The sequence below is a fragment of the Henckelia pumila genome, chromosome 2, assembly GCF_033568475.1.
Source record: "Henckelia pumila isolate YLH828 chromosome 2, ASM3356847v2, whole genome shotgun sequence".
Taxonomy (NCBI): domain Eukaryota; kingdom Viridiplantae; phylum Streptophyta; class Magnoliopsida; order Lamiales; family Gesneriaceae; genus Henckelia; species Henckelia pumila.
Genome location: NC_133121.1, coordinates 124,391,466 through 124,405,081, shown reverse-complemented (window position 1 = coordinate 124,405,081; position 13,616 = coordinate 124,391,466). Strand labels below are relative to the sequence as shown.

At 37.4% G+C, this 13,616-nt stretch overlaps 1 protein-coding gene and 1 pseudogene across 1 annotated transcript; both read right to left on the bottom strand.

The window, feature by feature from the left end:
• Positions 1–36: 36 nt before the first annotated feature.
• Positions 37–6,056, bottom strand: LOC140879922 (NAD kinase 2, chloroplastic). The gene is made up of 8 exons (XM_073283897.1): positions 5,617–6,056; positions 3,313–5,247; positions 2,341–2,462; positions 2,060–2,201; positions 1,747–1,971; positions 1,418–1,492; positions 802–903; positions 37–542 (listed from the first exon to the last, which is right to left on the bottom strand). Exons 1-8 carry the CDS (start codon positions 5,863–5,865, stop codon positions 339–341), a joined length of 3,054 nt encoding a protein of 1,017 aa, XP_073139998.1. The 5' UTR covers positions 5,866–6,056; the 3' UTR covers positions 37–338.
• A 714-nt stretch (positions 6,057–6,770) lies between these two features.
• LOC140883204 (filament-like plant protein 1) lies at positions 6,771–11,729 on the bottom strand (annotated as a pseudogene).
• Positions 11,730–13,616: the final 1,887 nt, after the last annotated feature.

The following is a 13,616-nucleotide window of genomic DNA, read 5'->3' as shown; positions in this document are numbered from 1 at the left end:
AATATATGCACATCAGCGAGATGAACAACTGTTTGGGAACAATATATCTAGAGTGGGAAGTATACAAGAGCCGAGGTTTCAACCTGTCAGTATTGATCCCAGGGCTTTGGGTTGCCAGCATGTTTTGGGCTAGACGACTGCGTCAATCATTGCGGGCAAACTATTTAAAAAAAAAATTCATAATGCTCTTTCAGAAGAGAGCAATCTATATAACCTTTTTAACTATGATTAAGCAAACTATTAAAAAAAATCATAATGCTCTCTATAACCTTTTTAACTATGATCTGTACACTAATATAAACACACAGAAATGTACAGTGTATTGTGTCGTATGTTGTTTAAAGAGCTTTTTGGTCCAGTCGTTCGTTCCAGTTCAAGCAACGAATTAAGCTTCGAAACCAATCGCCTGTTTGATCAGACTTGTTTACGGTAGGAAGTGGATGTTGGCTCATTGATATTCTAACTGAATCTCCCCTTGATAGTTGTTGCCTTCTCTTCCCATCAAACGATACCCAAGCATTGCTTCGTGCATCCTCCGGAATCTGCATCCGCGAAAGACAAATGATAATTATGAACCATAACATCCGAGGCCTCATCCAGACATCAGTGAACAGATTATTTCCAGATAATTCTTCATAGAAACAACACATACTTAAGTTCAGCCGGGATTAACATGTAGTGTGCGACTTATAAAAGACATGATAAAATTTTGGACTTACTGCTGAAAATGATATAGAATCCTTCATAGAACACATGAATAACATAAACTAAGGAATGTCTAGTAATTGAAGAAACGGATACCTTCAACTCAAGGCGAGCAGAATCTGGAAGGATGACGGGTCTGAATGAGAGAGAATGTGGGCAAATTGGTGTAAAAAGCATGCACGGAACATTTGGATGTACCTGCATGAAGGGATAGCCACCATATTTTTCCTCGCATATGTGACAAAATCAACTGCACTAAGACCACTATTTATTTTCCCTCAATAATTTCAACCAAGGGAATAACAAAGTATTGAATTCATATCCAATTTTCTAAAGAACAAGTCATCGCCCCAAAATACACCAAGTCACCCACTTGATTTTATATGATTCTGTTCTTAAAGAGCGAACACACAGAGAGAGGATTTTCCTTGAACATCAATATTTGGATCATAAAATCTTTTTAACGCTAGTAATTTTCCTAGTCCTGAGAAATTCTTAGAGGAACTTCATGCTTCAGAACTTTTACTTTCTTTCACCAAAATTTAAGAATCCAAAGCAATAGTCTCAGATTTTAGTTTAAGCTTGAAGTGCAGCAAGTTGGCGGATCCAGCTTTTATTGTAACTTAATTATCCATCCACGTTAATTTACTATGATTTTGAAGCGGCCACACATGAATCTCTCAATCATTGCATCACACCCGTGGAAACTTACCATAGAACCTCCAGCAGCTGTGGAATAAGCTGTACTTCCGGTAGGGGTGGCCACTATAACTCCATCGCCTTGTACCTGTTCAGGAAATGATAAAAGTTTGTCAGGCTGAAAAGTACCTTCTAAGAATCAATGTCTTACAATCCGTTGATGTATTTTTTTATTAAATAAATAGTATCTGTAGCAATGATACTGCTTAATGACCTAATTCACCAACTTTACGTTTGTAATCAGTCCATCACACCACAGTTCAACCTTGGCAGAAAGCTAGCATAACATAACAGTGAGCAGGACCAAAAACCTTAGGAAGTAGGAAATATTAATCACTTTACCTTAGTTATGAGGTGGTCGTGTTCGTAACACTCGATTTTTGAGAGGTATGGATTAGACCCACGATCAACCACAATTTCATTGAGGACATCAAATACCTTTCCAGGCATTGCTTTCCCATTTCGAAATATTTCACAGTGGAGCCGCAATCTAAGAGTTATATAAACCCCATCAACTGTGTTGTTCCCATGGATAACTTGTCTCAAATCATTCTTAAAATCATCAAACTGTGGATACAAATTACAAAAACGGTCAAGAAAAGGTTGTGCAAGTAGCTTTGCACCATATAATCAAAGGTGGAGGAAAGGGACATACAGTATGGGAAGTTAGAAACCCCAGGGATCCAAGATTAAATGAAACAACTGGAGGAACAGGACCTCTAAATAAGTTCGACGCGTGTAGTATGACCCCATCGCCTCCCAAGCAAGCTACTAAATCTACCCTGTCATGAAGGTCGCTGCAGTAGCCAATATGAAATATGGAGAAAATCATCACATATCTTTAGTAAAAAAATGAATAATTTTCTTCAGAAACAATATTTTTTAATGAAAAAAGGAGCCAACCAGAATTAAAGAAACGGCCCAAAGTTTGCGCACCTCGTATCTTGACTGTAAAAAGTCTGAACGAAGCCAAAACCTGGTATCCTGGCAAAGACGTCGTGGACTTCAGGTTCAACAAGAACATTCATCTTCTCTTGGTGATACAAGAAAGAGGCAGCCTGGAGTAAAAACATGTCAATACAAAGTAAATTTGGAAACCTTTGGAAATGGAATTAACGACTTAGCAGTGAGAGAACATGAAGAGTATCCAAGAATGTAAGCCATAAAAATTGAAAAACCCCTGAGAAATAAAACAACATAAACAAGATCATTTGCTCGGCTTGTATCAAAGTAAATGAGATCTTGCTAGCTGTTTTCATCAACAATGGGTTGAATCTTTTTGACAAAATTGTGATTAGTTCAAACTAAAATTTTATTCTCTAAATGATGGCATTCTATGAAAAAGAAAAAGCCAACACAAAATTAGATGTTACCAGAAATTTTAAAGACAGAACTCAGGTAAATGGGATCAGAATAAAATGTATATGAGATTATAACATAATGTGTCCACACAAAAAAGCGTGGTACGAAAATTTGTATGGTCCAGCCAATAAAACATGCAATCAAATCCAGAAGCTTATAACAAGGTCTCTCTTTATAGCTAAATGGTTATTATTCGAGGTACAACTAGGCAACTTTCTAAACCCACCTGCTCCATCAGAATCACCTACCCATTTTCCTTCTAATCTGCTGTCTGCACATCACAAACTCATACTTAAAACAATCAATCGTGCATACATGTGATCCATTTTCCAATAAACATGCAAGTTCTCAAATTTCTCTTCAGTAGACGAATTATTTAAAATTCTTAATTAGAATCAGTCTTAAATTTTTTTCTTTTAGATAATCATTAAAGGTCAACGTAAGAACATGTTTCTCCTGTTCATGGAATGTAAGACATGTTATAAATTAATCAATAGAAAATCTCTTATACTGATTGCAAAATTCAGTGCCAAAAGGATTAGCTACCTCTTTAGCTTCGTCCATGAGTTCTTGGCCAAGTTTCTTTAACAATAATACAGTCTTTGGAGTAGATTTCCACAAAAGCATTTGCTGCTGTGTGCTAGGATGAGTGAATGCCAATGAAGATTCTGTTACTTTCTCCCTTGTGCAAGAAAATCCATCTGTTCGGACCAAAAACATCTCTGCTTTCTTTCTTGACTGCAGTCTCACAACCCCCGTCGCTGAAGCACACATATTTCCTTCAAGCATATCCAAGTTGTCATCATCCGAAGAGAGGTAACTTTCAACCCTACGCTCTCCAGTATCTACCATAGAGCTTACACTCTTGCTCAGTTCCATTCTAGGTGTTCTAGAATCATAATCTTTACTCAAGCTATGCACTTTATCCCCGTTGGATCCTTCAGGAGAAGGTGCAGAGGTGAAGATGCTGAGATCATTATATGAACCATTACTAAAAGGTACCATCCGTTGGTTCAAAGATGACTTCATGCTTCCAAGTGACCCGTTCATGGTGTTTTCTTCGCTGAGACTGGTTCTAGAGTTTGCTTCTGTCTTTGAGAATGGCCCATTGTATCTATATCGTAATGCAGAAAGTGTATCCAATCTTTTCCTTTCGTAAGTGAAGTACATTCCAGGTGAAACTTTACAATTCCTGAAAAATTTGGACATCTCTGTTTTGGAGAATATATCATAAGGAGGTAATTGAGACTCTAGTGGGCTCACATAGAAGTTTACTGATGATTCGGTTTCACCATTCACAGTTCGTATTAATGTGCCTTGATTATTTTCTGGGGTATCATGGACTCCTTTATTTCTCTTTAATTTATTATCTGAGGCTCGAGGGTCTCGACTGTTCAACACTTCCGAGGGGAAAAAAGATTCCCCAGATTTTTCGGGATATGACCCTGTTCCCTCGTCAGAAGATTCACCTTCCTTGTAGCTCAATGAAACCTCAGAATCTTCAACACCTCGAGTATCTTGGAATGGAACGTCGGTGCTAATGACTTGTTGATTATAAGAGGTGGTTCGATCCATGTACTGCCTCCATCTAGAAATCAGAGACGAGGTCCTCCGTCTCCCTTCTTTACTATGGACATATATGCGCTTTTTGCCTGAATCTGAAACTAATGCAGCAAACTTCACAACTTGCTCCACCGAAGGTATAGTACCAACTTCAACTGGAAGTTTAACCAGTTCAATCTTCCCAGAAGAAATAGCTTCCTCCAAAACTGTTTCATAGAAACTATCCTTCACAATCTCTGCTCTAAGATCTATGATTTTTCTAAATCCATTATCTAGAAGCCACTTTAAACTTTCCTCCGTCACCTGGCTACCCTTCCAGAACGCAACCTCCAAGTTTTCTGGTTGATTTTCTTCTTTCAAGGTGGACAAATAAACGGGTCCCCAATTCGCAAGCAATGTCTGGCAAGGTTGATCATCCTCTCGGGAAAATCCCACATCGTAACAAGCACTTTTCAGCCTTTGTAGTTTTCTCCAAACATTTAAAGCCCGAGTATCACCAGGTGTCAAATAATTTTCAAGGGCAACATGCAAACTCTCACAATAACTTTTCATCTCAGACCGAAAATTGGCGAGTGGAGGAAGGCTATCGTCCATCAAACTTTTATCCACATCCCGAAATGAATTGATTATCGAGGAACGCCCCAAGAGGACATCCTCCCTCCCTTTATTTAGAAGACATACCATGCAACCAAGAACCGAAACGATTTTATCTTCCAACAACGGTTTATCCTCCAATGGCATGTCATATGAAACACTGCATTCCCCAGTCAGTGGGTTGCACAAGGCATCCATTAAAGCATTATGAAACCTTTCTGCAGCTCTAAAGATCCGGCAATAAGCCTCGACTTCTGCAATATCCCCGGGAAGTGGTCCAACCCATGGCAGATGTGAAGAATCACGATCACGCGAACCAACACTCTTCATCAAATTGGTAAGAAGGATAAGTCAGTTATTGTACAGAATAATCAAATCAAGATGCTTCACCTTAGAACAGATTCAAATTTCAACTCCTCATCAACATAATAATATAACTAAACTTAGCTGCTGCCCAATAGGCCGAGACAGGATGTGGTGATATATTTCAACAATATTCATTTTGTGAAATTTAGATTGCAAAATGATATGGGCAATCTATGTAAGCCAACAAAAAATTTTCAACTCAAGATCCAAATTACGAACCCAAAATTCCAAAACCTCACACACATATATAAAGATTGGTTTTTTATGTTTAGCAATCAGTAATCGACTAAAAAGAAAATTTAAAAATAGTAAATTACTTAAATTGACCTGAGAGTCCAAACCAATGTCCACAGACAAGGAGCTGGAGAGTTGAGCGCGAACTACAAGATTAATACGACGCCGTTCCAACCAAGCCTTCTTCTTCGTTTTCTGCAACAAAACCCCGAATCCGGGTCCGGAAATCTTTGCACAACCGCAACCAAAAGGTCGCCACACAACTGTGCGGCTCATATTGAAATGGCAAAAGCAATTATAACTACTATTATAACAAGAAACCAATGATGCTGCTAATGCCATGCCACCATCAAAGAAACAAATACATTTTAATATTTTAATCACATAATCATGATCTAAATTTAAGACAATACGTAATTTAGTTTCGGAGTGTGTTCAGTGAGAGAATATATTCAGAATTTTCTTGACATGGATAATACAGAAAAGTATTTTGTGGATGGGATCACTTTTGCTGGGACGATGGAAAATAGGAAGAAGAAAGAAAATTACAATCCAATGAACGATGATAAAAATAGAAAACAAATAAAGGAAAAGGAAAAATAATGATTTACTATAATAATTATCTATACTACCTACTATAATTTATTTACATAATATACATACATATATCACATGCAAAAAGATAATCCTGTTACATTTAACTTTTTCATAATTTTTTTATGAGATTATTTAACGAGTTAATTTTGTAAAACACATTTTTTTACTCGATTTGACCAACAAAAAAAATATTATTTTTATGATCTCTATATAAATCGGATTGATTCTACTCCTTGTACAAGTACGTGACAAGAAACCTATTTTAGTTTCTTTCCTTGTATTGGATTACACATCTGAAAAACTTGAAAAAAAAAATCCAACTTGAATAAGATATTATGAAATTAATAGGGATATTTAGTCCATGAATAGATTATATTAGAATAAGAACTTGAAATGAAAATTAACTTATAAACTATTTATATTTTTAAAATAAAAATAACACTTCCATATTCTAAAATAACTTATAAAGAGCAAACAAAAATACAAAACGTTTGACCTCAAGTATCACATATATATATCTATCTATTGGACAAACAAAACATCTAAATATCATTTGTTTTTGTAATTGTAGTTAATATTTTAAACTTCTTACATGAAAACGTTAAACAAGATATTCAATGAGTACTTAGTATGGAACGAATCTATTTTCAGATGGTATGATCCTAATAAATTATTAACTCAACACAATTTAATATCTTAGAATTCCATTTTCTTTAACCAAATGCAAAAATAATAATAAAAATAAATAAATAATCTCATTGATTAGTGTTGAAGAATGTTGATTTCGATATCCCTCTTGCCTTGCAAGAAAAACTTCCCAAATCCACTGCAATTTTTGGCAGATGATTTTGTGTGCTGGCTGATGTTGATGAAGACGGGAATGGCGGCTCGTTTTTCCCATTTTTAAGACGGCTACTACTTCCCATCGATATTCTTGATGGATCCAAACCATCTTTTGGCACGTTCACATCATTATATGGTGACCAATGGACCTCTCCATTGCCTGAAAGCAGTGCTTTTGAGGAGAGCCCTGGCATGTAGGAGGTGTCTATCAAGAAATTTTCCAATGTTGCAAGAGATTGAAGCTGTTTTCCAAGGGATGCAATTGTTTTCTGACATTCTGCGAGCTTATCAGCAGCTACGACTAAATCCTCCTGCAACAAAAAGGTATGCTATTTGATATATATCTATACGTATCTTCTACAAACTTGAAAGTTGAAACGACGCCATCACAAGAAAGGACTAATAATTAAATCGCGATGGAAATAATGACCGACCTTTTTTAGTTTTGGTTCACCATTAGAAGTTGTAGTCTGCTGAAGTTCCATCTCCAATTCTTGACACTTGACCTTGAATTCTGCTGCTATGGATCTTTCTTTTTCATTTTCTGCCTTTAATGAATCAACACAAAAAGGCATGGTTCTTGCTTCAGCCTCCATCCTTATGAGCTGATGTTCTAGTGATTCTTTTGCTTCATTCACTGCTGCCAATTCCTTCTGCAGCTCCTCCAACCGGACCACGGTTAGCTGAAGTTCCATATCCAATTCTTGACACTTGACCTTGAATTCTGCTGCTATGGATCTTTCTTTTTCATTTTCTGCCTTTAATGAATCAACACAAGAAGACCTGGCTCTTGCTTCAGCTTCCATACTTACGAGCTGACATTCAAGTGATTTTTTTGCTTCATTCACTGCCGCCAATTCCTTATGCAGCTCCTCCAACCGGACCTGGGTTTTAGCCTGCTGAAGTTCCGTCTCCAATTCTTGACACTTGACCTTGAATTCAGCTGCTGTGGATCTTTCTTTTCCAATTTCTGCCTTTAATGAATCAACACAAGTAGACATGGTTCTTGTTTCAGCTTCCATGGTTATGAGCTGATATTCAAGTGATTCTTTTGTTTCATTCACTGCTGCCAACTCCTTCTGCAGCTCCTCCAACCGGACCTGGGTTTTAGCCTGCTGAAGTTCCGTCTCCAATTCTTGACACTTGACCTTGAATTCTGCTGCTATGGATCTTTCTTTTTCATTTTCTGCCTTTAATGAATCAACACAAGAAGACATGGTTCTTGCTTCAGCTTCAATACTTATGAGCTGATATTCAAGTGATTTTTTTGCTTCAGTCACTGCTGACAACTCCTTCTGCAGCTCCTCCAACCGGAGCTCGGACTCCACCATCATTCCTTTCGATGCATTGAGAGCCACATGACTAACATCTAAAGCTCTCTCTAGTTTCGATTTCTCTGCTTCAATCTTTTCCAACTTCTTTTCCATGTCATTTGCAAGTTCAATTGATCTTTCAAGATCGGCTTGAAGAGGATTATCCACAGAAATGGATTCTCCATTAGCAGCTCCTGTTTCATAAGATAGTGTGCTAATCTTGGTGTCACCTAAAGCTGCAAGACGTTCCATCTCCAGAAAATCATCCATCACATCAATTTCAACACCACAGGTTGCTAGAGTTTTAGACTTGGGCTTTTCATTGTTGAAATGATCAAGCTCAGATACTAAGACAGATGACCATGACTCCGACCTGCTTGCTTTACACCCATTTATCTTCCTGTTGTAGTCATCAAGGTCCAATGTGATCATTATCTCCCCACCATCTGAATGGCTATCTATCTCAGACTCGGCATAAGAAGAAGAAGCTGCGACAGACTTGTGATCATTGGCCAGAGATGATTTTCTGGCTGCAGCTTGAAGTCTCCGGCACTCGGCCTCGAGCTTAGCAATCTTTTTTATGCTCTCCAGCTGCTGCTTGCTGGCAGTTTCGGCTGCTTGGGTGCTGAAATCCCTTTCCATCATTATAATTTCCAAATCCTTGCATCGAAACTCAAGCTCTTGCTTGAGGGACGAGTTTTCTTTCTGCATCACCTCTAGAGTAGAAGTAGAAATCTCAGCTCTGGCAGCCTCTACTTGTTCCTGGAGCTCAACGATTCGCTTATTGAGTTCAGCCTTTGTCAACTCCCACTCACCAGTTTTCTCAACCCTAGCATCAGAGATTATTTGCTCCTGCTCATCTCTTGCTTGTCTCAACTGTCTGACACATTCTTTCAGGGCACCATCAAGATGGCTAACTCTTACTTCCAATTTCAAGTTCTGCTGCACTGCAACCTCAAGCTGTTGTTTTAATACAGCCACCTCATTTTCTGCTTTTTCCCAGCCTAACAGGTAAAATAGGCATTCAAAAACAGTGGATTCATCATGTTTAATAACGAAAAGAAGAAAACAGTGTACCAGAAAAACAGCCTGCCTGCACTAGTTCACTTCCATTTTTTTATGTTGCCAACAATGTTCATATATTGTTCGACGTGGTTATTTGACTTTTATTTAAGGAGTGACTAACAACTGTATTTTGGGAGAAGTGAACCTATATTATTTAGAAAAAAAATACAAGACTCAACCTTCTTTTTATTTTGGTTCCATGGATGGGCGACAGCTTTTCTCACTCCACCACAAGGTTGATATTTATTGTTCCTTACAAGTCGCAAGATAATCAAGTTTACTGCATACAATACTGTTTCTCTCGGGAGGTCGTTTTCTGTTTTCCCAAACATTTTCTGTTGAACAATAGAAGTAAAGAAGGGCAGCGGGCATGTAAGTTCTCCACATCCCCACTTATAAAATATATTACAAACATCTGATCATACATTGTGAAAATTATAGTCAATAAAATTTGACAAAGTAACATAGAAGACCTGAAGGAGGGGTGGAGGTCAGTTATCCAGGATCTTTTATTTGTTTCAATCATGCATCTATTGTGGCTCTAATCCAAGACTACATACTGAAAAATCAATACACAGACAGGAGTAAGATTAACAATTTGTGTTGCTAAATGCAAGACTTACCAGCAACAGCTTCTTCAGCAACTTTTGCGTGCTGCTTAACAAGATCTTCTTTGGCACCAACATTCACTAGAGCAGCTGATAACCTTTCTGTCAAACTCCTCAAATGTTCTTTCACTTCATCATCAATGATTGTCAAATTAGACGTGACTTCTGATGATTGTGTGCCATTATTTGGAGATTCTCTCATTGCATCCTGCTAAAAAAATGAGACAAATCAAAGTTTGCGGGAAAGCAATAATTCCCGTGCTGTCCTGAATGACTGCTTATGTGACACAACGGTCAAAATGTGGAGTTTGGATGGACAGATGCATAATTTAAAATACTTGCATTGTAATGTTAGCATTGGTAAAAGTTTTAGGTACAACGAATGACACCCAGTCCACAAATCAATCGACTGCAAAAAACAAACATGTATGATTGCCTTCCCTTAATGGAACTACTTCATCAAAGGCTTTCAACAACGAAGATTCAATGTCAAGGTTAATGATTCAGATTAAAACATTAAGAATGTTGAGATTTAAAGGAATTTTATCCATGTCTACAACCATTTTTTTTATTACAACATGTCTACAACTTTCATGAAATCATAAACAGCAATTAAGAATTAAAAAAATGAGGTGTCAAATGCATAACACGATTGATTAATAACCCCATGAAAACCAAGCGGAGATATTCAATAATAAAACTTCATCGAAAGCACTCGAGATAGCACAGCATAAACATGACGAAGCACAAAGTTTCAGAAGATGGGATGACTCGATGAATTTTTGGGAAAAAGCTTATATTCTTTGAAAAGTATGCATAAAATTTCAAAATTTTAAATTCGACAGAGGCAAATGTCCCTGCTGGATTTACCTGTTCATCGGAGTGTCTGTCAGAGTACGATGAAATTGATCCAGAGCTTTCACCGTCACCAGAACTTCTTTCAGAGGATTTACTCTTCCACAACCACTTCCTCTTTTCCATTCCAAAATGTTAATCAAGTAAGCTCACAATCCTAATGAAGTGTATTACTGCAAAACAGTACCGCTTTGAGATAAAACAACTGGGGAAAAAAAGAGGAAAATAAATTTTTGTAGCTGACCACACACAGATGAACGCACATATAACCGAAAAAGAAAATCTCTTCGATTTATTGAGTAGAGCTGATTGCGTGAGATACTTGTAAATAATTTATTTGCATTGGTCTGAATGAAAAATATAAATATTCTTGTCATATTGATAATATTGTAAGCTTCCTCGCTCTATTATAATTAAGTGGCCTCGTTGAATTTAAAGATTCAAGAAAAAGCAGGGAAAATAGCAGATAATCAAAGTAAAAATGAAGCAGCAACTAAACATTACAACCTTCAACATCACATCATTCTTGATAGTCAAATCGGTACTATTCGAAGAAAATCAACAATGAAATGACCAGACAAAAACCGAGCTTTCAGGGGGAACAAGAACGTAAGATGAATAGAGCAGTCACTAGCAACATAAATATCACCCGAGGCAAAAGATCGATAGATAACAACTCAAAAGATCCAATCTTGAAGCGACCCATCTGAAATAATCTGCAAAAATCCTCATTTTCTTTACTCAGAGAAGCTTATACAGATGCATGTTTGAAATTTATCTTCTGGGCTTTCGAGTTTCGGAATAAAATTTGAATCTGTGCATAGATCAGTGGCTATCTGCAATAACTTTCGGTGGTAACTCTCATATTAATTTCTGTCATCGAAGAAAAAGATTTTTTTTTTTTTGTTTAAGCACACAAAAGTTGTTCTTTTTCTTAAATCAAGAGAACCAGAGTCCAGCATGTGACGGTGAGTGCGCAATAAGTTTTCAAATCCAAGAACGAACATTTTCAGCTTTTTTTAAATGCATATATACACATATACATTTGTCGATTTTGTGTCATTTAAACCTTTGTTTAATTAATCAGTCAATTGTTTGCCAAATTTATTTCGAAATGAAGTGGTCCTATTCCCGCCCAAGGGTTGGAGAGGTACGCTTAAACCCAAATTTTAATATTTAATATGTTGACTATTAATTTATCGATCACTCCATTTATTTGCACTAAAACTTTTAAAATTATATCAAATTAAATTTTCACAATAAATGTATATTGAAGAAATCATGGCAATTAGCGACGAAATTTGAAAATTTGTTCCTAAAATTAACAAACCGTCGCTATTAACGACAAATTTTTAAAACTACGTCGCTAATTCCAACTTTTTCAAATTCAGCGACAAATTTTGTATTTTAGTCGACTAAAACAAAAGGCGAGGAATTTAATTATTGATGTTCGTTGCTATTTAGTACGAACTTCAAAAAAATAGGTCGTCGTTAAAAATGTACGTAACCACATTAGTGACTATGTCATAAAATTCGTCGCTAATAACGACACACGTAAATACTTGTTAAAATTACAGACTAACTAATGACAAAACATAGCTAATTGTGACTAAATATTTTTTCCGTCGCTAATTACGACGAAATATTTGTTATGCGCCGCTAATAACGACGTCTTAAATATCGTCTCTAATAGTGTCTAAACCATTATCAACCGTCACTATTAACGACGATAAATGTTTATGTGTCGCTATTAGCGACTATTTTAATACAAAAACGTTCCCCAAAACGTTCCCAACAGCGACGGTCTTAAAAAATACATCGCTAATCTTGAGATAATAAACACTTCAAACCCTAGCCGTCGCACTATTTCCTTCTTCCATTTTTTAGTTTTCTCCCCACGCCCTCCCATCGCCCATCCCCAATCGCCGCCCAAGCCCGCCAGTCGCCGTCCCACACCCCTAACCGCCGCCGCTGATGTAGAAGAAGGTATATATATATTTATGTACGTAAATATTGTGCGTGTATATATATATCTTCAAATTTATGTGAATATTATTGAAAATTTTTGTTTTAAATGAGTTTGTAGTGTTTAATTTTGCTTCCTTTCGGCCGCCTGCCCCTCCTGCCGCCGTCCTCTGCCTGACTTAGGCATCGGAGGGATCACGCCGGGAGAAATCCTGGCGCCCCTAACCGGTTTATTCATGATTTTCAGGCAAGAACAGCCGGAGGATTCACAAAGATGACAAAGGAATTTTTGGGATGTCATCATTGGCGCCATCATTGGCACCGTGAGTTGGAAATTGAGTCTGAGGCGTTGATTCAATCTCTCTCTTAAAAAAGCATCCGGGCGGAAAGAATTCCTCTTTTTCTTCCGCTTAAAAAGAAAAAGCGTAACTTTGAGATGTCGGGTTTCTTCCATGACTTCTTGCTGCTTCTTTCAAGCATATTAGATCGATTTCTTCTGATTTTATCTTGGATTTAGCTGCTGCTACGCACTCAAATCTGCTACTTCTAGTGGGGAGTGACTTCTCGAGTTGCTAAGTTTCCACGGGGTCGTGTGGCTGCTGTGATTTAAATTTGCGCAGGGGACCTGTTCGCGATCTGCGCAGGCCTCTGAGTTGGGTTCTTTTGCTTGAACGCTGGTCTTGATGGGTTGTGAGGGGGTTTTGGAGTGATTCTTATGTGGGTTTGAGGCTTGAACACTGTTACGACTCGAGCTGGGATAGTTCACTGCCTGCGCAAGTCTTAGTGCTTCATTTGGGTGATTTTCTGCTTTACTGCATTTGCTAAGATCGGGAAGCAGTTGGTGATC